This window comes from Thamnophis sirtalis, unplaced genomic scaffold (assembly GCF_051295495.1).
Source record: "Thamnophis sirtalis isolate CommonGarterSnake01/CBP01778 unplaced genomic scaffold, rThaSir2_p1.2 scaffold_2, whole genome shotgun sequence".
Taxonomy (NCBI): domain Eukaryota; kingdom Metazoa; phylum Chordata; class Lepidosauria; order Squamata; family Natricidae; genus Thamnophis; species Thamnophis sirtalis.
Genome location: NW_028261382.1, coordinates 36,375,400 through 36,399,509, shown reverse-complemented (window position 1 = coordinate 36,399,509; position 24,110 = coordinate 36,375,400). Strand labels below are relative to the sequence as shown.

At 54.1% G+C, this 24,110-nt stretch overlaps 1 protein-coding gene across 1 annotated transcript; it reads left to right on the top strand.

Moving 5' to 3' along the window:
* The first annotated feature begins 1,183 nt into the window (after positions 1–1,183).
* LOC148048597 (uncharacterized) lies at positions 1,184–23,479 on the top strand. Its single transcript, XM_087704806.1, has 31 exons — positions 1,184–1,250; positions 1,725–1,876; positions 2,086–2,210; positions 2,505–2,629; positions 6,758–6,928; positions 7,579–7,683; positions 8,653–8,793; positions 9,571–9,978; positions 10,306–10,531; positions 10,716–10,933; positions 11,158–11,346; positions 12,311–12,489; positions 12,948–13,140; positions 13,402–13,556; positions 14,063–14,172; positions 14,358–14,482; positions 15,344–15,682; positions 15,976–16,133; positions 16,366–16,447; positions 17,001–17,219; positions 17,857–17,997; positions 18,133–18,299; positions 18,726–18,838; positions 19,189–19,307; positions 19,550–19,710; positions 20,038–20,150; positions 20,428–20,552; positions 20,943–21,158; positions 21,817–21,921; positions 22,891–22,980; positions 23,320–23,479. Exons 1-31 carry the CDS (start codon positions 1,184–1,186, stop codon positions 23,469–23,471), a joined length of 4,989 nt encoding a protein of 1,662 aa, XP_087560932.1. The 3' UTR covers positions 23,472–23,479.
* Positions 23,480–24,110: the final 631 nt, after the last annotated feature.

Below are 24,110 nucleotides of genomic sequence, written 5' to 3'. Positions count from 1 at the left end.
ATGAATAGATAAGATAGATAGATAGATAGATAGATAGATAGATAGATAGATAGATAGATAGATAGATAGATAGATAGATAGATATGGATGGATGGATGGATGGATGGATGGATGGATGGATGGATAGATAAGATAGATAGATAGATAGAGATAGATAGACAAATAGATGGATAGATAGATAGAGAAGAAAGATAGAGAGAGAGAAAAAGAGAGAGAGATAGAGATAGAATGTGTGTGTGTGTGTGTGTACACACACACACACACACATACATATACATATACATACATACACACATACACACACACACACATACATACATATATATATCAGGCAAATTCTTACTCATGAGTCTGTTTTTAAAAGGCAGACAGGAAAGCTTGAACTTGGAGGCGCAGAGGGATAGTAGGTAGCCCGAAATCTAGGGGAAAACAGCGGGGGAACCGCTTCAGAAAAAGCCCTCTGGAAAGCGGGGGCCATTTCTGGGTCTCACCTCCCTTCCAGGGCCGACGGTGGGCCTGGGGAGGCTCAGGGGGAGCCCTGGGTGCCTGGGCCAGGTGAGAAGAAGGAAGCCTGGTAGGCTGGAAGCATCCAGGCAGGTAGGTATGTCTGCCTGTCGCAAGAGGCTTCCGTCCTTTGTGGCCCTCGGAGGCCCCGGAGGCTCCTGGGGAGGTTTTTGGAGGCTGCGTCTGGATTTCCAGGTCTTTTATTCCCCCCTTCCCTCCCCCGCCCTTTCCCTCCCTCTTCTTGCTCCGGTCCCTGCCTGGGTGAGGCCTGTTGAGGCCTAGTGGCAGCTGGAGAAGCCTGCCTCAAGTTAGCAGGGCCAGGTGGGCCCCTGAGGGCCCCCGAGAGGCCTTGGCCCCACCACGGAGAGAGGGAGGAGAGGGGTCACTCCGGCTGCCCGGCCCCTGGGGAGGATGGAGGAGGATGCCCAGGGATGCCCTCCCTGGCAGGACCCCACGTCCCATGTTGCAGGGTGGGGGGTTTCCAGTCCTATTCAACCGCCGGTTCTCCTTTTACTGACAGGGGTTCCAGACGGACTGCGTTCCCGAATAATTGCTCAAGTGAGAGAGCCCAGCTTGGCTTGGTTGATGGTGGAAATGTCTCCACTTAAAGGGGTTCCCACCATCCCGGAGGCCGAGGAAGAAAAACGGTGGTTTCCCTCTGATTTTAGGGCCCATCGAGATGGGAGGAGGAGAATCGCAGCGGAAGGTAGCCTGGGGGCCGTTGGCATTGCTCTTCATAGGTTCTGGTGAGAGGATGCTTCATTTAACCTTTTATCTGTCCGGACGGAGATCTCCCTTGCCATCCCCGTGGTCAGGAAGAAGGGCTGGTCTGAGCAGTTATCATGCTCTCCCAAGTCCTCCTTCTGAAATATTTCCTTTTAATGCCCTCTCGTTTCTTCCGCTCTGGTGTCTGCCTGGTCCCATTTTATTACTGGGATTCAAAGATTTTAGCCTGTGAATTCTAACAGGCCATGGCTGTGTGGGTGAGGACAGAGAACCTGCCACGAGGTTGCCCGCAGAATCGATTCCACGGATGAAAGCTGTAGTTAAAAGAACAGATCACCTGTGTGATCCATCCTACCTGTGATAAGTGGCCGTTCTTGGGAAGGTTGAACCTTGGCCTGAAACTCAGGAGCTGTTGGGACTAAACACCGCGGGATCTTTCCTGTTGGCAACCAAAATTCTGATCCAAGGTGCACCTTTACTGCTTCTGCATGCAGGGCTGGGGTGGTGCCCCCCAAAGTGGATCCCATACAGAGATGAATTCTGCCTCTATCTCCCGGCTGCCCCTGCTCTCTCCTGGAAGGAGGCCCGAGTCTTCTGTCAGGACCAAAAGGCAGATTTAGTGGTCATCAAGGATTATAACAAGCAAGTAAGAGGCGGCCTTTGCAACCCACACACTCTTGGGGAATTAGGAGTGAGAGGGGGGAGTGCCCATGCAGGTGGTTGGATTGGGCCCACCTGCCATGAAGACAGCTCCGTTGCTGCATCGGCCATAGATAAGCTTTAGCCTGCCCACTCTCTGTAGGGGCAGAGAAAAGGCTGCTGTGGTCTAAGACTTTGCCTTTGAAACCTGCACAGATGTTCCTGAGGGACCTTACCGAAGGTGCCAGGGGCCACGCGTCATACTTCTGGATTGGACTGGCCTGGCGAGAGGCTCAACTCACCTGGGTGGACGACACACCAATATCACAGAGTTGGTACAGGTGAGGAAAGAATTAGTTTGGTGTTCGGTTGGTGGGCCTCCCAAGAGAAGGGAGGGTTCAGCCAACGTAGACAAGTCCTTCGGGATTGGGCAGCCTATAAATTTATTAAATCAAATCAAATTTATTAAATCAAAGCCTGCAGAGGTGGCCTCGTCAGCCTTTCCTCTCCCATCGCCTCCTGACTGGAGAAGACCTTCCAAGGTGGCCTCCAGGTCACGGAACATCCAGCAACATCATTTTTCCACGGAGCCCTATTTAAATCACCTCCGGTGTTGGGTTTTTCCATTTCTCCAGCCACTGGCTCCAGGGCCATCCCGGGCAGAAGCACTGCACCCAGCTTGTGGGCATCTACGCTGCGCAGTGGAGGGACTGGGACTGCGAGGCCAACACCTCATTTATCTGTGAGAAGCCGATGAAAGGTATGGCAAGAAAACCATCTGACTCCCTCTTTCTCCCTCCCGACCCCAAAACAGAAGGAATAACACAGGACAGATCCTGGGGGAAATGGAATTAAATTAGGGGGCGTAGGCACCGTGGCAATGCAGAGAAAGGCATCCTGTGTCTCCTCCTGATCAAACCTGACTTAGTCCACCTCTCTTACACGCACTAGACCAGTGGTCTCCAGCCTTGGCAACTTTAAGAATCCTGGGAGTTGAAGTACACAAGTTTTAAAGTTGCCACGGTTGGAGACCACTGCACTGGACAACTCCCTTTTGAGACGTGAAAGCAAAAGCAGAGGGGAAATATAAAAAGAAAATTAAATACATGATAATACATCTTCTGACTACAGCTAGAATAAAGCAGACGTAAAGTGAGATTTGGACATTAAGTGTGAAACCTACTGGGTCAGGCTGGACAGCCTCTTAGAGCCCCTATACTTCTAGAACAGGAAGCCAGTATGGTATTTTTAGGTATTTATTGAGATTTATATGCCGCCCTTTTCCCTGAGGGGACTCAGGGCGGCTTACAACCACAAGGAAGGGGAAGTGCAAGGTCAAAACAAACAATATGTGAACAACAGAAAAATAGTAAAAAAACCCAACTTTCATTCAACAATCAAACACTCGGGCGGGTAATTAGAAACCTATCCCCAGGCCTGCTGGGAGAGCCAGATCTTGAGGGCTGCGCGGAAGGTCTGGATAGTGGTGAGGGTGCGGATCTCCATGGGGAGCTCGTTCCACAGGGTCGGGGCAGCAACAGAAAAGGCCCTCCTCCGCGTGGTCGCCAGTCGACATTGACTGGCAGATGGGATTCGGAGGAGGCCCAGTCTGTGCGATCTAATTGGTCGATTTAGGGAGGTAATCGGCAGAAGGCGGTCTCTCAAGTACCCAGATCCACTACCATGGAGTGCTTTAAAGATGGTCATCAATATCCTGAAGCGCACCCGGAGACCAACAGGTAGCCAGTGCAGCTCGCGGAGGATAGGTGTAACGTGGGCGAACCGTGGTGCGCCCACTATCACTCGCGCGGCTGCATTTTGGACTAACTGTAGTCGCCGGATGCACCTCAGGGGCAACCCCATGTAGAGCCCGTTGCAGTATTCCAGTCTAGAGATCACAAGGGCTCGAGTGACTGTCGTGAGCGCCCCCCTATCTAAGTAGGGCCGCAACTGGCGGACCAGGCGAACCTGGGCAAATGCCCCCCTGGTCACAGCCGACAGCTGGTGATCAAAAGTCAGCTGTGGATCCAGGAGGACTCCTAAGTTGCGGACCCTATCTGAGGGGTATAAAATTTGACCCCCCAGCCTAAGCGTTGGTATATCAGCCAAATTATTGGGGGGGAAACACAACAGCCACTCGGTCTTATCCGGGTTGAGTACCAGTTTGTTAGCACTCATCCAGTTCTTAACGGCCTCCAGACCCTGGTTCATCACGTCCACCGCTTCATTGAGTTGGCACGGGGCGGACAAATACAATTGTGTATCGTCCGCATATTGATGGTATTTTATCCCGTGCCTCCGAATGATCTCGCCCAGCGGTTTCATGTATATGTTAAATAGTAGGGGTGACAGGACCGAACCCTGGGGTACCCCACATGTTAGGGGCCTCAGGGACGATCTCTGCCCCCCAACCAACACCGACTGCGACCTGTCCGAGAGGTAGGAGGAGAACCACCGCAGAACAGTGCCTCCCACTCCCACCTCCCGGAGACGTCGCAGAAGGATACCATGGTCGATGGTATCGAAAGCCGCTGAGAGGTCCAGGAGAACCAGGATGGACGCATAGCCTCCATCTCTGGCCCTCCAGAGATCATCGGTCAATGCGACCAAAGCGGTTTCTGTGCTGTAACCAGGCCTGAAGCCGGACTGGAAGGGGTCAAGATAACTAGCTTCCTCCAAGGCTCGTTGAAGCTGAAAGGCCTAACCACAAGATGTCTCTATGTCAAAAGTCCATGTCAAAAGTCCAAGGTTCAATTAAAGTTCATTAATGACACGTACTCCATAGACAAAAGTATAAATAAGACCCCCATCTCCTTATAAGGCTTTCTCCTCAAGGTAACCACTAAGAAATGTGTTAAGTATTTCCGTGTTGCAATGCTTTTGAGAATGTATAAGAACGCCTGCTTCGATAATGAAGGTGGTTCAGAACTTGCAATGCTAGCCATTTTGGTAGCTTTCTGAACCTGGCTGCCAAATAAACTTTTCCTGTATCCTGAGAAGTCTAACACCTGTCATTTTCTGCAACAAGAATAACGTTTGCCCAACGTTGGAAGCAAAATAATACTCCCCCAGATGAATTAGTGATTCAGAAAACTTTGGATTGTGCAGAAATGGACAAGTCAGCGCTAAAATTAAAAGACAAAGAAGAGTCTGAATATTATGAAAGATGGGATAATTGGTACAAACGGTTGCAAAACAGGAATAAAATTAATTCAACCACGGAACAATAGAGAAATGTATAGAACTGTAGATAAACGTATATAAATATAGAAGCGAAGTAAGATTGATACGTACAGGTCTGATGACATAACGATGTTGATGTGATGATTGTAAGATGTTACGGAAGGAAAAAACAATAAAAAATCTGCTGCAAAAGAAAGAGAGAAAGAAAGCGAAAGCGAAAGCAACTTTCTTACTGTTACCTAGTAGTAGAGTGTCTCTGATCAGGGGGAATTCATCTGCCCTCTCCAGAGAAGTAGAAGGCGTTGCTAGGTTCCTTCTCCTTAGTGTGAAACCCCTGCGTGGGCATTTGAGAATCCGCACAGGTAAAGCAGACGTAAAGTGAGATTTGGACATAAAGTGTGAAACCTACTGGGTCAGGCTGGACAGCCTCTTAGTGTTGCAGAAAATGACAGGCTTTAGACTTCTCAGCATACAGGAAAAGTTTATTTGGCAGCCAGGTTCAGAAAGCTAGCCCATAGCTAGCATTGCAAGTTCTGAACAATCTTCATTAGCGAAGCACGCATTCTTATATATTCTCAAAAGCATTGCTGTATTCAAATGATTTTTTCCGCACTACAAAAATTATCTGCCACATATGATAGATTTGAGAGGAAACTGGATTATCTGCTGTTTCTAGCAACAAAATATGAAGAAAAAAATGAGAATGTTGAATGTTTGAATGTTCTTGAAATACAAACGAAAGATGTCAGAGATGAAGATTTTCAACTTGCTGATATTCCGGGCAACTGGCTTACCTCTGAGGGAGAAAAAGATGGAATGTCTGAAGAGGGGGCAGCCACACAGAAGATTTACTTCAAAAGACAGAGCGTAGGAGGAGTGAGAAGCATTAAAGAATTTATACTTTATGAAATACCATCTGCAAAACTTTTGATACCACCACTGAGAATTAAAGACAAGCTGAAAAAGGAAACAAACGGAAGACGGCAGCATTATATGAGAGGCACCATAAGCAAAAAGGTGCAAAGATTTTTTTGTATGGACTTGCTCATAAAGACGTTTGGAGTACATGTCATTAATGAACTTTAATTGAACCTAGGACTTTTAACATAGATTTTGACATCTTGTGGTTAGGCACAGGCTTCCTGTTCTATTGCAAGTTCCAACTCTGTCTATGTGGCTTTTAATATAGAAGTATAGGGGCTCTAAGAGGCTGACGCAGTAGGTTTCACACTTAATGTCCAAATCTCACTTTACGGCTGCTTTATCAGAGCCCCTTTACTTCTATATTAAAGCCACATAGGCAGAATTGCAGCTTGCAAAAGAAACAGGAAGCCAGTGCCTAACCACAAGATGTCTCTTTGTCAAAATCTATGTCAAAAGTCCAAGGTTCAATTAAAGTTCGTTAATGACACATACTCCATAAACAAAAGGAGAAGTAAGACCCCCATCTCCTTATAAGGCTTCCTCCTCAAGGTAACCACTAAGAAATGTGTTAAGTATTTCCGTGTTGCAAGGCTTTTGAGAATGTATAAGAACGCCTGCTTCGATAATGAAGGTGGTTCAGAACTTGCAATGCTAAGCCATGGGCTCGCTTTCTGAACCTGGCTGCCAAATAAACTTTTCCTGTATCCTGAGAAGTCTAAAGCCTCTCATTATCTGCAACACAGGCATTTTTGAAACTCACCTCTTTCTCTCTTTTGTCCAGATGCCTTTTCCAGCAGCATCAGAAAAGTGCGGTTCCGTGCTCACTGCTACGTCTTCCATTTCCCATCCTTGCGGGAACAGAGGTCGTGGGGAGAGGCCCGGTCTTTCTGCCAGCAGCTGGGAGGGAACTTGGCCATTGTCCACGATGAAGAGGAGAATACTTTTCTCTCAAGTAAGACGCCTGCCCGTTCCCTCCTGGAGATTCCTGATCCCTTTTCAGAGTTGCAGAGGCCGATCAAAAGGGACCCCCATGAGTATAATATAAGGAAACTAGATGAAAATTGCCAACAGCGATTTGGAAAGGAGGATTAGAAAAGTCTGTTATTAAATATTATGGATGTTTAGCTAGAACAGGACATAAGCATTCAGTGTTATGGGAGGATTTTAGAAATATTAAATGAAATGCCAGTATGTGGTTATGTATTAAATTTTGGTATATTTTATGATGAAGGACATTTAAATAATTATAGTCAAACATAAATGGAGGTATAAGAGCAACATGTATAAATATTTGAGTTAAAATACTTGAGTTAATATGAATTATGCTTGATGACTGTGGAAGAGATGCATGAAAACCTTTTGTAACCAACTGATACACTTTCTACAGTATGCATGGATGGGAATTTTTTTTAATGTTGTTTCTTATGTTTAAAAATTAAAAAAAATTGCAAAATAAAAAAAAAGGGACCCCATTGGAACGGACAGGCTCAGCCGCCTGTTGTCCTTCCGTGTTCGGCTTCTGCTCTTCGGAGAAGGCCCCTGTCTAGGGGGCCAGTGCTCTTCGGCTGTTTCATCCCTGCTGGTTCTGCCCCTCCCCTCCAGGTGCTTTTCCTGAGGATGGCTGGTACCTGTGGATCGGTCTGCACTTGGGGACCCTGTGGAAATGGAGCGATGCCTCAGCCCCCACCTACCGCCGGTGGCACTCAGGTAATTTTCTGGGCCCCTGGGTTACCTGGCTGAACTCTGTTATTGGTCTTGACATTTCCTTCCCCACCCCCGCAAAGAATTTTTTTATTTTTTTATTCTCTTACATACCATTTTAAGTATGCTTTCACATAATTGTTCTTCTTCTTTACATTTATCATTCTTATACAATTATTATTCCATTTAGTAGGTTATAATGTACAGTTTGGGTTGCTTTATTTGCCATTCCTTCCTCCTTTTATAACACCTTGTTTTCCCTTTCTTTTCTCCCTCCTTCCCTTCTCTGCTTTCTTCCTTCCTCCTCTCCTCCTCCTTTCTTCTTCCCTTACCTTTCTCGTACTGCTTCCTCTTCCCCTTCTTCCCCTCTCTCCTTCTCTTTCGCCCCCTTCCATCCTCCTTTCCTTATCTCTCTTTTCTTTCCCCTGTCTTCCTTTTCTCTCCTCCTCTCTCCCTTTCTTTTTCTATTATTGTTGGTGTATATTTCAAATCTCAGTTTATGTTTCCTTGAGATGGTATTTCCGCCAACCCAAATATAATTTAGTATCATTTCTTATTCCCTTACCTTCACTAGTCTACGCTAGTTATGTTTCCCCCCCCTTTATATCTCGCTCTTGAATATATACTTATATATTTAATACTTCTTTTCAGATTTCCCCTTCTTTCCATTTCCTTTTTTTAAAGAGCATTTTGGGTTGAAATTAAAATGAAATCATCAAGGGCAGGACAAAAAAAATCTCTGTCCTGTTACAGCACAACATTTCTATAAAATTATTGGGCTACTTTAATGAAAATGGTGATGGGGCTTACACCGTACACAGCAAGGGTGTTACAACCCATTCACGGATTTTGAAACTTTCCTGTTACACCACCTGGGAGAAAGTTCGAAGCTACTCATGAGAATAGGCTGCAGGGTGTCCTGGAGGGGTGGGAGGCTGATGGAGCCCAGCATTCCCCCCACTCCTCTTCCTTCAGCCCCGTCTGCAGGGCAGGACCAGTGCGCGGTGCTCAGTCTTCGGCCCCTGGATGGCAGCGAGCATGGGACGTGGAAGGCCAGGCCTTGCCAGCTGCACTCCGCAACGGAGTACGTAGGCTTCATCTGCCAACTCCAGTACGGTGAGTGCAATGAATGAAGACCAGAATCTGCACCCAGGCTGCCTTTCCTTTCTTTTTCTCTTTAAATAATTTCTATTCAACCTTTTTAAACTCTAAAACAGCATTTCCAATCTTTACAGCGTTCCAATATCGGTATCCTTCTATTTACATTTTTTTTACAGTTTTATGCTCTTTTATATATTACATGCTATACGTTATAAAAATAGCTAGATAGATGGATGGATTTATTTGCGTAGGTAGGTAGGTATATAATATCTTTAACTTTTAGCATTATTTGCTATGTACTGTACTGTATATACAGTTTTTCACTTTACTATTGTTCCTAGGTACTCTTTATGTATTAATTTTGTATCTATCGTATCACCTATTCCAGATCTTGTAGTATTCGGTTTCCTCTCTGTCTTTTAATTCCATGGTTAACTTATCCATTTCTGCACAGCTGAGCACCTTTTTTTTATTATCATCCAGGCTGCCTTTTCTAATAGTCCTCAAGCTGAGGCTTCTAAATTTACAGAGGAGGTGTGGAAGCCTGTAGAATAACCTCTTACACCTGTGTTGTTGTGGAACACAGTGGCGACTCCCACAATGGGAAGTCTATGGTCTGTTGGGCTCCCTTTTATCTGAAGCTCGAGAAGAGTCGGGTCCTTCCACGGGCTGGGAGACTCGAGAGATGATCCGAACACTACTTCACAACCCCGTTGCCAGTTCCCTCCACAGGTTGCTCTTCCTGGCTGTCCTGGAAGGAGGCCCAATTTGGTATATGCTCTTTGCCGGCAGATTCCTGTGGCCCCCCGGAGCCTGTTCGGTTTCTCCTCCCGGGCGGGATGGGTCCTTACGCCACAGCTGACGTCACCTTCTCTCTGACGGGCCATGCTACCTTCTCTGTGGCTTTGACCTCCTTCCATCCGAACGGCACCCTCTTCTGGATCATCTTTGAGTACAATGCCACTCATATCCAGGGCAGCATCTTCAGTGAACAGGGCATATTTCTGGCGTGCAAGAGCTACCCTCCTGCCCCTTTCCGCCCCGGCCTCAACACCTGGAGCTTCATCAGCTACCCAGATGGCTTCGCCTGCTTCTTCAACCACCAGGAGCACTTCCGGCTGTCGGACAGCCAAAAGGCCTTCCTTGCGAACATCAGCTCCCTGCAGATAAGCGGAGCCACCGTAGCCAACGCTTCCCTGGGTAAGTTGGTCCAGCAAGCACAGCAAGGGACACCAGCAGCCCCCTCAGGGCCTGGCTGGCGTATCCTGACCCCACTCAGTCGGAGAAGGGCCTGAGCATGGGATTCAGTTTCCTGGTGGCCATTCTGCTCTCCTCCTCGTGGAGGGAGCCCTTCTGGTGGAGCCAATCTCGTAGCCATGCCCTGGAAGCATGGAGGCGACTCTGGTCAAGGACGGCTGTCTCAGATCAGAGGGAAAAGCAGAGCTTTGTGGTCGGGGCTCTCCTGAGTGTTTTGAAGGGTCTGTGGCCCCCCCTGGGATGCCCTCACCCCTTGGCATCTTCTTCCAGAGTATCCACTCTCCTCTGCCTTGCACTTCCCGCACGGGAGCAGCCTACAGCTGGAGGATGCTGTCCACGGCTACCTGGGCAACTTCACCCTTGGGCTGTGGATCCGAAGCTCCTTCCTGGACATTCCCCGGATGTGCGCAGTCAGCTACTTCCTGAAGTGGCAGCCGCAGGCAGAGTTTGCGCTCTTCCTCCTCTCCCCTTCTGGCCTAGAATTCCACGCCAAGGGGTGAGGCGGGCAGGGGCTGTGCCACCGACCCTCCCTCCCTGGGACCCCTGCAAATCCACGGGCCCTCCCTCTGGCGTCCCTCTCTACCCACTGGCCACACGGCCTCGCCTGGGAATGAGCAGCACCAGGGGGCTACGGAGGGCATCGAGCCTTTTCCCGGGGCCCACTCTGGCTCTTCTTGCAGAGCCCTGCTGTTCAACGGCACCCGAGGCCTCCTTTTGGATGGGTCCTGGCATCATCTGGCTGTCTCGGTCACCAACGCTCCCGGCGTTGCTCCCTTCAAGGTCTTTGTGGATGGAGAGCCCTGGCAGCCGGACCTGTCTGAAAGCAGTGGCTTCCTGTGGAAGGGGCTGTCCCTGGGAGGGAGACTGAGCCTAGGGCAGCTGGAAGGCGGCCACGGGGGTGAGTCCCGGCTGAGTCCCTTGGGAGATGATTTGCGCCGTGGCAGGTCTGGTGCCAGGAGTGACGGCCATTATCATCTCCAGGGCCCTCCTCCCCTTCTTTTCCTCTGTAAGTCCTGTATCTAAGCAAGAGAAGCATCCTGCCTACTGCCACTCATTTCTCTGCGTGTGTGTGTGGTGGTGCGGCATAAGGCAGGGGTCTTGCTGACCAGGGCCACCTTGCAGGGCCCAGCTTCTACGTGGGCGACCTGAGTGAGGTGAACCTGTGGGACCGAGCCCTCTCTGAGTCCTCAGTGAAGCAACTGGCAGCCTTGAGAAACAGGTGGAAATTCCCCGGGAACGTGGTCAGCTGGAGCCAGCTGGTTGCAAAGAAGCCTCCAGGTGTGCAGTTCAGCCCTCCCAGTGAAGAGCCAGGTAAAGTGCCAGGCGGGGGGTGGGGGAATTGATGGGTTGGGTGGACACCAAATGTGGCTTCCCTGATGGGGGAGTTCCTGTCAGGGCATCGGGATGGGCCATGTTAGGGTGGGCGATGCAGCTGCCGGTCTGTGGACGCCCCCTTCACCTCGCATGTCCCAGATGGCCTTTTCATTCCCATCTTCTGGTTGGGGGTTGAGTTGCCGCCTCTCCCCACAAGAGAAATTAGGGATCCCTTCCCCACAGCTGGGGTCACCGTCCTTCCCGGCTTCCTCCTTTTCTGCATTTGCCTCCAGCTTCCCAAAGCCCAGTTGGGCCCATGATCCAGCTGGATTCTTAGGTCTGGGGAGGAGCCCCCCAAGGTGATTCAGAGAGCAGGAATTTCTTCCTCGCTAAAAAACACTCCCCCTCCTCCTCCTCCTCCTCTTCGTCCTCCTCCGCCTCCTCTTCCCCCTCCTCCCCTCCTCCTCCTCCTCCTCCGCCTCCTCTTCCCCCTCCTCCTCTTCTCCTCCTCCTTCCCCTCCTCCTCTCCTCCTCCTCCCCCCTCCTCCTTCTCCTCCTCCTCCTCCTCCTCTTCCTCCCCCCCTCCTCCTCTTCCTCCTCCTCTTCCTCCTCCTCCTCCTCCTCCCCCTCCCCCTCCTCCCCCTCCTCCTCTTCCTCCTCCTCTTCCTCCTCCTCTTCCTCCTCCTCCTCCTCCTCCCCCTCCTCCTTCCTCCCCCTCCTCCCCTCCTCCTCCTCCTCCCCCCTCCTCCTCTTCCTCCTCCTCTTCCTCCTCCTCCTCCTCCTCCCCCTCCTCCTCCTCCCCCTCCTCTTCCTCCTCTTCCTCCTCCTCCTCCCCCTCCTTCTCCCCCTCCTCCTCCTCCAGGGCTCCCAGAGACAAGGGTTAGGTTCACTCCTGTGCTTTGGAAATCATTGGTGAACCAGAGTCTTTTGCTTCTCCTCTCCCTTCCCCCCCACCCCCCAGCTCGTCCTTTTGTGTGGTTTGGACGCCTCCGGATCAGAGGGAAGGTTCTCTGCACAGACCCAGAGTGGTCCATTGTCCACCTCCAGCCCCTGACTGGCCCCTGTGCCCAACGGGCTCTCTGGGGATTGCAGCCGAACGGCCGACTCCGCAACATTGCAGACCCTCCTGCCTGCCTCCTGGTCAGCCGTGACTTGTTTGCATTTTCTGTATTTGGCTCCTTTGTCAACCCCGCGTCAGTCTGGAGACGGTCCTTTGGCGAGGGTGGGGGCGTAGAGCCGAGGTGGCGCAGTGGTTAAATGCATCACTGCAGGCTACTTCAGCTGACTGCAGTTCTGCAGTTCGGCTGTTCAAATCTCACCAGCTCAGGGTTGACTCAGCCTTCCATCCTTCCGAGGTGGGTAAAATGAGGACCCGGATTGTTGTTGGGAGCGATATGCTGACTCTGTAAACTGCTTAGAGAGGGCTGAAAGCCCTATGAAGCGGTATATAAGTCTAACTGCTATTGCTATTGCTATTGCTCTTCCCGGGTCCTTCAGAAAAGCCCTGCTTGGTTTAAGGAGCCCAACGTGCCCAAAGTAATTTAGAAGCCATTTCAAAGTTCTAGCCAGGTGAGACACTCTTGGTCCACTCTGTGCAGGTGCCCTCGGGGGGCTCCTCGGTCCTGAGCAGCTGCGACTGCTCCCCTGACCCTCGAAGCAGCTTCCGCCTCTTGCAGGATATGCGCCTGCAGAATCTGCACTCGGGGCTCTGCTTGTTCCAAGAAGCCGCAAATGCCACACTCTTCCTGGGGGAATGCACTCCTCGGGCCTTGTCCTTTTTCCTGGACCGGGGTAGGTTCTCCCTCGTTCCCCCATGTTCTCTGTCCTCCCTCTGCCTCCGTTGGTGCTGTAAAAAGTCCTCTGGGGAAGGGAAGGACCCGGGCTGGATTGGATGGGTCTCCATCCGTCTGCCTCACCCCCCATCAACCCCCTTGAGCACTGCCAGCATGGGGACTCCTTGCTTAGGAGGCCACTGGCCCTTCACCTCCCTCTGAGGCAGGGGGAAGCCAGCTGTGTCCTCAGGCCACCCTCCGCCTGCTCTTTCCTCCCCAGAGGTGCACTGCCCCCCTTCCAGGGGCTGGAGACCTCGCGATGACCAGTGCCTCTTCTTCGTGCTGGACGCGGCTCTCGAGTGGAGCCAGGCGCAGAGGTTCTGCCAGCGCTTCAACGGGGGCAGCCTGCTCTCTCTGAACGGCCCGCAGGATCTGGTGAGCCATTGAGCTTTGGGCGGGGAGTTTCCGGCAGGGCCGTCTGGAGTGGCAAGGCCCAGCCACTCGGCCTCGTGCAGGGAAGATCCCAGCACAGCCAGGGGACGAGGGGCTTGCCCTCTCTGGGGCTGGCCTGCTGCAGAGTGGTGGCCAGGGATTTTGGTGGGTGGCGAGGGGCAATGGGCAGTTCTTGGAATCCCACCCGCGGGATGCACCACCCAGTGGTGGGTTCCAGATCTCATCGCAACCGGTATGCTACAATGGGGCATCCACCCACCGCCTGCGATGCTCCAGCTGCTCGGTGGAATATCGCGCAGGCGCCGTAAGCTCTGTCCATCTACGCAAATGGCCACTTTGGGTCAAATACTGGTGGGGGCGGGTGGCTGGGCCCTCGGAAGCACCGTACCAGAACGGTACCTGGTGCTCCCAGCAGGCATAGCTACGCCCGTACCGGGGCGTACCGGCCATAACCCTCCACTGGCGCCGCCCCTGTGTGTGCATTGCAGATGTGGCTGCAGGGGCAACTTCCAGGGAGCCTCTGGACGGGGTTGCGCAGCAGCGGCAGAGACCTGTGGAGCTGGCTGGATGGGACCCTGTTCAACCAAGGGCTGAGGCGGTAAGAGGCCTCCCCTCCGCTCTGGGTTGATCTACTCCGCCCAGGAAAATAGCCACAGCTAAACTCCATCCAAGCCGAGCAGGTTGGCATGTGGAGCCCCTGGGATCTCCGGGGCCAAGCGGCTTGTGGAGCCAGCTGGTTGTTTCCGCATCTTCTCCTCTTTTCTCTAATTCTTTCCCACGTAGCTTCATGTTCTCTCTGGAGCCTTCCAGCATGGCGGTCTGCATGCTTGTTCTGACCTCCGGCTTCCTGAAGGCCGAGCCGTGCCGCAGGCCCCACCGGTGGGTCTGCCAGGCTCCCCGCCGCAGCGGTAAGAGCTGGTGGGGAAGAGCACGACTCCTCGCCCCCCCCCTCCCGTCCCACAGCTCTGCTGTCTGGCAAACAACTTTCCCACCCAAAGGATACTTAAGGGGAGCCCACCCCCTCGTGGCAAGACGAAAGCTGCAGAGAGTTGTGCTTTGTGGCTGATGGTAGCCGGGTAGAGAAAAAAGGAAGAAGGGAACAGGTGTGCCTAAACGTGGCCAGGAAGGAGACAGAGCTACACGGAACAGGAGGTTGATTTCCCCCCTCCGGCCGTGCTCTAAAGGTGGCCTAAACAAAGCCTCAGCCTTTGGGGGTGGACAATGCCTTCTGGTCAGCAGCTGCATTGCCTGAACCCCCCTCCCTTTCTTGCCTCCCTTCCTCCGATTGCTGCACTTTTTTTTTTAATTGAAAATTTTTGAAAAAAAAAAGGTTTTACAAATGTTTACCTTCCTCCCCCTACCCTCCCCCCCAACCCCTCCCCAACCTTCCCCCCCCCCCCCCCCGACTTCCCAGAACCAATACAGGGCATAAATCTTTAACAAAGATATTCTAAAATAAACTTTAAAAAAGTTAGCATCATCTTTCATTTGAGCTTTAACTCCTCTTTGCTAGGCCAACTCTAAACAGATTATATCATTCCTTGTTTCTTCAGTCATAAACTATCTGGAATTTCTTGCTGCACTTTTAAGGGTTGTTTTTGCATTTCCTAAGCAGGCCAGCTGAAGCAGCCCTGGCCTCTTGCCCAAAGGAAAACCTTGCGGGGAGGGGGTGGGGGGCTGAGGCTGTGAAAAGAGCAGGTGGGGTGTCCCCTGCGAGAGATGAGGCCTGCCTGCCTTCCCCCCCCCCTGGCCTCTTCCATCTCTTCCAGATTCGTACATGACCTTCCCTGGGAAATCCTTCATGGGCGCCAAGGTGGCGGATCTGAGCTTCCGTTCGCTGCAGACCGCCAAGCAGCAGTGCAGCGCGTTGGGCGAGGGCTGTGACGTCGTGGTCAGCTCCGCGGCAGGCCACCACCTTATGGTGGGCAGACGCTTTGTCACCCCGGAGGGTCCTGGAGCAGTGGCAACCGTGCACGTCAAAACGAGGTGCTCCCCTGGCTACTCTGGGCAGGACTGCCAATCGATGTGTCCTCAATGCCACCCCAGCTTGAGCTGCAACCCACTGACGGGCCTCTGTGACGGCTTCCTCTATTACCGAGAGGCTCCCGGTAGGAGAACCGGGAGGGGGAGGGGGGCTTCCCCTTGGATTGGGCAGTCCAGCCCATGGCCTCCTCTGGCTCCAAGTTTGCCCCTCCCACCGCTGAGGCTTGGGAACCGGGCTCTGGCAAAGTATTGGGCTAGTCAAGAGCCTCTTCCTGGAGCCCAGAAGGACAGGCGAGGGATCCCGGGGAAGGGGAAGAGCGTGGGGTGCGAAGGGCGGGGTCTTCCAGACAGAAAGGGTGTGTCTGCCTCAGCTTCTTTGCCCCTATCGTGTCCGTCAAGATGAACCCTCTTCTCACAGCCCTCGTTGCCTCACTGAAGTGCCTCCCACTGGAGGTCTGGATATTTGAGCGAGGAAGTTGCTGGTCTCGCGAGCATTACAGGAGTCAGGCAGAAGCCAAGGCTGTGTGCCAGAGGTACCTGGGCAGCACAGTGAGGAAGGTGCCACCCCTGAGCAAGGTGAGGGGCACGGTGGCCCTCCTTCACCCACGGCGGCGTCTCCCCACCATGAGGTGGTGCCCTGCCTTGGAGTTGTCCCCTCCTCCCTGGCGCGCCAAACACTTCCTGCAAATGGTGATACTACAGGTGCTCCACCTGGAGAGTTTTTGCCAGGAGGGCTTGGATACCTGGAGCCTTTAAAAGCTGCCCTGCATAGTCCTTCTGGCCCTGACCCTCTCCCTGCCCCTCTCAGGTACCAGATGGCCCCTCTGCGGACGGGAGAGGAGGCTTCCAGCAGCCGGGGGTCTCACTCTGGGCTTGCCAGCGAAGTGAAGGTATGGCTTTGCCCCACACAAACCGAGCCAAGGGGGAGAGAAGGGGAGAAGGACACCGGTTTTCACCCACAAATGCTTTGCTCCAAAATCACCAAGAGGTGACCTGCTTCCTCTGAGCTTTGGCAAGGAGAGAACCTGCCACAAGTCCCAGTTATATCCAAGCCTCTTTGGAAATTTTTATTCAGGAAAGCCTGAGCTGAATTCAGACCCAGCAGGCCATGGAGCCCACAGCTTCTGCCCATGGCAGAGACTAACCGGATGCCCCAGTGGGAGCCCTCGGCCAAGGCAGGAAGCTGTCTGTGCTCTCCCCAAGGGGCTGATAATTAGTCAGGCCAAAGAGAGCCGATGGGCTTCGGCTTCTTCCACCCTCCCTCCTCGCTTTTACTTCACACCCGACTGTAATTGATGATTGGGGGTGGTGGGGGAGACCTTGGAGATGTGGCTAAGCCCTGCAAGTGCTGGAGCTCATCCTGTGGTGCAGAGGCCGCGTCCAAAGCAAAGGGCTGTGAGGTTTCTTCCAGCTGTCCACGCCGTCCGCCTTCATCCCCTGCAGATGTGAAGCTGCCTTCGTTCAGGGAGAAGCTGCTCATCTCCCTCCAGGAGGCTTCTCCCGAGCAGAGGCATGCCTCCTGGCAGGAAGCAGAAGACACCTGCTACCTGCAGAAGGAACGCTGCACGGGGCTCCTGAGCCTGAAAGGAGCTCATTATACAGTGGCCGGGACGGTGCTGGTGGACAGCCCGGGCTCAGGGGCTCTCCTCTCCTTGAAGGCAGGTCAGTGCCTTCTGTCTTGAGGGGCAGGGCGAGGGGCTTCCCTCCTTCGGCATTTCAGGGTTGACTTTCCGGCCTCCTGGACTCACCTCCTGTGCCGCGGAGAAGAGCCTGGCGGGCTGTGTCTCTCCTGTCTCTGGATTCCACCTTCTCCGTCGAGACGCCCTCTGGAAGCCCACAGGCAGGACCCAGAAGCCAGAAATGGACCTCCTGGTTCTTTCCTCTCAGCTTGAGGCCGTCAGGGGGAACCTGAACACGGCCTCCCTCTGACAACGTGATTCATAAAAAGCAGCAAAGGCTTCATTGGGCCACCTAACGCACACAGCCAGGCGGGGAGGTGGCTCTGAAGGCCGCTACGGCTGCCCTGGAAGGGTGTCCTTCTCTAGAGCAGTGTTTCTCAACCTTGCCAACTTGAAGTCCTGTGGACTTCAAGTTGGCAAGGTTGAGAAACACTGCTCTAGAGCAAGGACCCTCCCCGTTCAGCCTTCCTTTGGCAGGTTTTTGTGTGTCAAATTTGAGTGCCTGAGAATCCACAGGAGGAATCCTAGTTCTCCGTGGGTAGCCAGGGTGGTAACAAGGGTGGCTCTCTGGCGGAAGAGAAGGGAAGGGACGGCCTTTCCAACGCCTTCTCTGCTTGCAGCTTGCTCCCCTGGGTTCTGGGGAAAGCTCTGCCAGAGGCACTCGTCCCCCTGCCTGAGCACGCACACCCACAACCCTCTGACCGGCCGGTGTGATGGCCGCCTGCGCTGTGTGCATCGCTTCAGCCCTTCCTGCCTGCATGGTAAAGTGCCCGGTTTCATTTGGTGGTTGCTCTCATTCAAAGTTCACAAACAGACACGTCCCTCGTGCCCCGGGTCTAAACATCGACTCGGGCACCGCGCAGCTAAACGATTAACACGGCGAATGTTTCTCTTAGGTCTGGTGCATTCCAGATGTCCCAGGGGCCCCGGCTGGTGGTTCTGGGGCGGACACTGCTACTACCTGGAGGAGCAGGGCAGCAAGAGCTGGCAGGAGGCCAAGGCTGCCTGCCAGGCCTATGGCGAAAACGTGACCCTCCTGGTCCTCAGCAGCACCAAGGAAAAGGCCAGACCTTTGGGGTGTCTCTTTAACAGGCGGGGGGGGGGGGAAGAGGGCGATGGGCAGGCAAGGCAAAACTCCCCTTGTGCCTAGCGGTGCTGAGCATCCTCACTCCAAGTGGCCTCCTCCTCCTTACACAGTTGTTGTTAATGCACCAAGAGATTTCAGCCCAAGTAAGCAGCGGAGGCATCAAGGCAAGCCGGGCAGATTGCTTTTAACAAGAGGACAGTTGGCTGCCTTGACCCTTGGGAGCCAAGCTCAGGCCTGCTTTTCCTCCCCCTGGCACACAGCCCCTGGCGCAGGCCGCCTGAGCTGCCGGCCTTCCCGTGTGGGCCCTGAGGGAAGAGCGTAGGTCCCTTCCTTGGCAAGACCGGCCTTCTGTCCCCGGGACAGCCGAAGGGTGGAGAGTGAAGGGTCCCTTGTCCCTCACAGGCCTGGGTGGCAGCCATGGTGCAGAGGGGCAGCTGGACAGGGCTGAGCGATGCCGACGGAGACGGCGTGTGGAGATGGGAAGGAGGCCGAGCGGATAGCCTCTCTCCGCCTTGGTGAGCACCTTGGGGTAGGAAGCTGCCTTGGGAAACGTCGGTCACCTTTTTGGCTGGTGGGGGTTTCTCCCTGGTGCTCTGCTTCCCACTCCAGATCTTTTCCCTGGGCTCTTGGAGGCCGTCTCACCCCCCTTCCCACCCACCCCCAGGACCCGATGCATCCAGTGGGTCTTTCCTTCCAGCTGCTGAAAAGCAGGGAGAGAAGCCACTACGGGGGGTCCCCACCTCCTCCGATGGGCTTGCCACCTCCTATCGGCTCCAACTCCCAGCCCCTGGAAGGGCACCTGCCCTCCCCTGGGCTCTCCAGGAGATGCTCAGCCAGGCGCAACTCTGCTTGCTTCCTCTCTCAGGCTCCCTGACGTGCCTCTTGGGAGCGGAGGCTGCTTGGAGATCCGTCCCGGGGGAGACCCAGATTTGGCCGCCTCCCCATGCTCCCACCTCAAGCCCTGGGTGTGTGAGGGGCTCTGGGGTGAGTGGCTCGCCGGGCCGTGGTGGTGAGGTCGAGGCAGCCGGGGCACCCTACAGGGGTCCCAGCCCAGCTCCCCATCGGAACCGCCAGGGTGGGGACCTGGATCGGCTGCGCTTCCTTTGGGCGGGGAGGAGGAGGAGAAGCATCAGTCGGTGCTTGGGAAATAAGAGCTGTGAGCTGAAACATGGTAGGACCCCCTCTAGGCACCCTGAGTCTTCACTCGTGCCTCCTCTCTGGCTCAGCACCCCCGAGTTCCTGTCCAGTGGAGCCCGGATGGAGCTACTGGAATGGCAGCTGCTACCTCTGGGACCCTTCCTCCACTGGGGCCTGGCCAGAGGCCCAGGAGGCCTGCCGGAGGTTCAGAAGGACAGAGCTGCTGTACCTGGCCTCGCTTCAAGAGATGGTACCGCTGCGGTTCTAAGCCTCCTTCCCCTGCCAAGCACACCGGGGTCTTCTGAGGGACTGCTGTGAGCCTGCTGTGCAGGGGGCCGGCAAGCAGAGACCGTCTCCCTCTCCCTGGGCAGCCACAGCCTCTGGCCCTCTGGCGCTTCCTTTCCCCCTATGAGCCAGCCAGGAAGGGGCACCTCAGGTTCCCACCAGGGAGACTTTGGCTCAGTTCGCTTTGGGCCAGGGGCTTCTGGGCGTGACGGGGGTGGGGCGGGGAGGAGCGGAGGGAACAGCTTTTTCTCCTGGAGGACCTGGAGACCGGATCCCTTTTCCTTCCATCCAGGACTGGGTGCGTTCCCACTTCCCAGGCACTTTCTGGACAGGCTTGAATGACCGGAAGGAGGAGTCGGTCTTTCGCTGGTCAGCCCCGGAGCCCCTCAGCAAGCAAGTGGCTCAGTAAGTGGCCCTGGGGCCCGTCTGCTTGGGGTCACCTCCTTCCTTAAAGCCAGGAGCGTCCTGCAGTTGGACAAGGAGCTCCAGCCTCAGGTAGCCCCTGGGGCTTAGTGAGACGGACCCCAGCCCCTCCTCCCCGTCTGCTGGGGGAAGCCTCCCCAACCACCCCACCACTGCCCCCAGGGGCCCTCCTACCACACGTTGCCAGCTTGTGCTCCCTCCGTCAGGGGGGAGGCGTTACAGGCTGGCTGTGATCCTTTCGCTCGTCTGCATGGAACAGGCACTTGCGAGACGATGTGGCCAACGGGGGGCGGAAGGACTGTGTGTGGTTTGACTCGGCAACTGGACTTCTGGGCGATGCCAGCTGTGGGGAAGCCAGGCCTTTCCTGTGCAAGTGCCCTGAAGGTGAGTGGGTTGGCTGTGGAAAGTCCTATCCCTTTCCCCCACGGGTGGGTGGGTGGGACAGGAGGCTTGTCTTCCTCTGCTCGCCTTCTGCTCCCCATCTCGGCTTTCCCGCATTCACACAGTTTGGGGACCAGAGAGGCCGTCCTGGGGGGGCTCCAAAGTGGGCCCTTTCCAGGGTCCCTTTGGCCGGCTGGGCTGCTCTGTGAAACCTTTCCAAACTCCAGAACCTGTGCTAAGCTTCTGTCTTTGCATTGCGAGCCTCTTCCGCTCTTTCTTCTGGACTTTGGAAAAGCAGCTTTTTTTATTTCTATGGGTGGCAAGTGTTTTTTCCGTGAGCCACAAGTCGGCTGATCCCATCTCCTCCTGGCGTTCCCTCCCTTTCCTTCCCAGCCACAGAGTGGTTTGACCGGTGGACGGGCTACGGTGTGGCGGGAGAGCCCTCCCTGCTCTACCCCTCGGCAGAAACCCTGGAGGGGGCCAAGCGGGAGTGCCTGCTGGAGCGCCCCGCGTGCGTGGCCGTCCTGGAGACAAGGACGGGCTTCTACCTGCTCAGCAGCAAGAACGAGGCCGGCCCCAAAGCAGACTCGGTGCTTCACGCGTGGACCAGTAAGTGTCCAATGGGGGGCCAGCAGAGGGAGGGGCTCCCTCAAAGAGGAACCTCTGTGTGCAAAGGCACAGTGGCGCCTCTCTCCGTGGGGAAACGAGGCTTCCCGCTTATGAGCTGCTCTCTGAGGTCAGAGTTGAATGTGTCGCCCAAGATCAGCCTTTCATCCCCAGGCCCCACAATTCACTCTGATGCTGTATGTGCTGTGGGGGGGCACATGGACGGATTTGCCATCTGATGAGGGACAACCTACCCCAGGAGGCCCCAGAACTTTGCCTAAGGGGGAGTCTTAGTCTCTGAGGGCCAGCAGAAGACGCACTGGTGTTTAAGCAGGTTGTCATATTCCCTGGTGTGCTAATATTGACGTTAACAACTCCCCAAGTGAGTCTGGCGCATCAGACGCCTAGCAAAGGCCTAAGAGCCCTTTCAAAAAAAATGGTGGTACGACCTCCTTGTCCTCCCTCTGCCGTTTGGCAGTTCTCCTCTGGCCCTCAGCTTCAGGAGTTTCCGACTGCTTGAGACTCATCTGAAAAGAAAAATGATGGATTTCATCTGGAGTTGGGCTCCGAAGTTGCTGCGGTACCATCTCCGTGTTTCCCAGAAATGGGGCTGGGGGTCTCCGTGCCCTCACCCGTCATGCCTGGCTCTGCTTCCTTTCAGTTTGCGCGGAAGGGTTTAGCGGCCCGGCCTGCCGCAAGACCTCAGCAGGCGCAGCTCACCCAGCCTGCGACTGCAGTGGCACATTGGAGACCACATCGGAGAAAGGTGAGGGTCCAAGGGGGGGGGGAAACGGAGCTCCTCAGAGGCCCCGTGAGCCTTCCAGTAGAGGCAGCTGCTCTAGGATTCTCTGCCCAGGAGGGTCTTCCTGTCCATCTGGAAATCAGGCCGTGTTGTTTCAGTTTCAGTTTATTGGCATTTGTATGCCGCCCACTCCCAGAGGACTCTGGGCGGCTTACAGAAACAAGGGAATTAAAAATTAAAAATAGAAGTAAATCATTTTAAAATTACGCAACATACATACACTTAAAATGGGCTGGATGCTGATCAACAGCCCCAGGCCTGCCGGAACAGCCAGGTCTTATTGGCTTTACGGAAGGCTGGAAGAGAAATGAGCATCCGGATCTCTACGGGGAGATCGTTCCATAGGGCCGGGGCAGCAACAGAGAAGGCCCTCCCCCGGGGGTCGCCAGCCGACATTAGCCCGCCGTTGTAAATATTGGTATTTATTTCGGAAAGGACTAAACGCTCCGCTCTTCTTCCCCCCCATCCATGGGTTGAAGGGCTGACTCTGTGTTCCTTGCCTAGTAGTGGGCAAGGGGCTTCTCCTGAGGAAGCAGAGGGAAAAGGGAATTGGCTCTTAGATGCCCCCAGCTCTGTCGTGTGATCTTTCCAGAACATATTTTCTTCCACCGAGTAAAAAACTACTCCTGTTGACTTGATATACGTATCTAGGTCCCACCATCCAGAAAGATTTGTTTATTTTATTTCATTTATTTAGTTTATCAAATATGTACAACACAACGGGTATAAATACACAGGAAATGAGTACCAATCAATGGGGACCGTAGGACAGGGAGGGTAGGAACGCTAGATCTGGCTTATTTCACTCAATTTATCTGGAGAAAATAGAAGCTGCCCGGCTCCAGTTTCCAGATCTCTTTAGCCTGCTTGAGTAGGAGGATAGCCGGGAATGGGCCCATCCCTAAAGGGGACATGTGGTACATCTTGCTGCAGTTTGTGGCGTCCCCGTACAGACCTGTGTGGAAGATTGCCAGCAAAGGACTCCTGGGACCAACTGCTCCTTCTGCATCCCTCTCTGCACCGGTACGTTAGCTCGGAGGCACGGGGGTATGCCCCACGGTTATGGGATCCACTCTGTTCCGGAGTTCCTTCAGCTAAAACATGTTGCACTGATGCTTCTCCTCAGTTGCCTGGGTCAGTTGGCATCCGGGCATCTCGCCAGCCGGGCTCAATGGGCTTCGTCTGGGCCAAACTGGTCACCGACTGGCTTGGTGCCTCCCTCTGGAAGCAGCTGCCATGGCTCTTCAGGGGGCCCTTTTGCCTCCTGGGAAGGGCTGCAGCCCCAGGACAGAGTTTGCAACCAGGGTAGGATTCCCCCCCATCCGTCATTCGCCAGGATCTTTGCGTCTTTCCCCCATGCAGAGGCGAGCCTGAGCTTCCTGGGCCCCGAAGAATTTGCTCTCGTCACCATGGTCCAGTTCCAGGCGTCCCATTCCCTCAATCTCACGGCAGAGGACGAAAGGGACCGGAGGGTCTCCTCCAAGGTCATATATGACGACACCAAGAACCCCTGAGGGAAAAGGGGAGAAGAAGCCAATAAAGGCTCTGCAGGTGCTGAGGACCCTCCTGTGTCCGTGGTCCTTCTGTTCGGAGAGACTCTCGCCCAAGAGGCAGGGGTCCCTTTGTCGAGCGTGGGAGGGTCTCTGCGGAAGAGGGGCAAGGAGTTCCGTAGTTTCCACAAGGGGTTTTTCATGTGGGCTGGGGATTCTCTGCCGACTGTCCCATGGAATTTTGTCTTTTCCTTTGTTTTCACTAATGAGACAAATACCTTAGTGAGGTGAGTGCATGGCTATTCTCAGCCTCCTTCGAAAAGGGAAGCCGCGGGGGGGGGATAAGATTGACAACTGGGCCAGCATTGGGATCCACTCAGCTGCCCACCTGGGAGAGGGAAGAGAGGCTGCCAGGTCTCCTATGCTTCTCCTTGGAGGAGGGTCTATTTTCAGAAGGCACCTTGCCAGAGCACCCTTATCCTTAGGCAAAGGGAGAAATTTCCCAGGGGTGGCTGCTTGATGGCTTCCCTTGCTGGGAAAAGCTGCCTTGTAGGACAGAACCCGGCCCTCCACCCGCTTCTAACAATGGCTTCCTTGTTAGATGTCACCAATAATCCCCAGTTGCGTCACCCTGGTTGCTGCAGAGAGATTTCCCCCCCAGGC

What these genes read in the sequence shown, in the direction of transcription:
- LOC148048597 (XM_087704806.1), top strand. Translation starts at nt 1,184, where the DNA reads ATGGGAGGAGGAGAATCGCAGCGGAAGGTAGCCTGGGGGCCGTTGGCA. An exon ending in CATCTGCCAACTCCAGTACG is followed by an intron (nt 8,794 to 9,570) that starts GTGAGTGCAATG and finishes CTTTGCCGGCAG; the next exon opens with ATTCCTGTGGCCCCCCGGAG. An exon ending in GCTGGAAGGCGGCCACGGGG is followed by an intron (nt 10,934 to 11,157) that starts GTGAGTCCCGGC and finishes GCCACCTTGCAG; the next exon opens with GGCCCAGCTTCTACGTGGGC.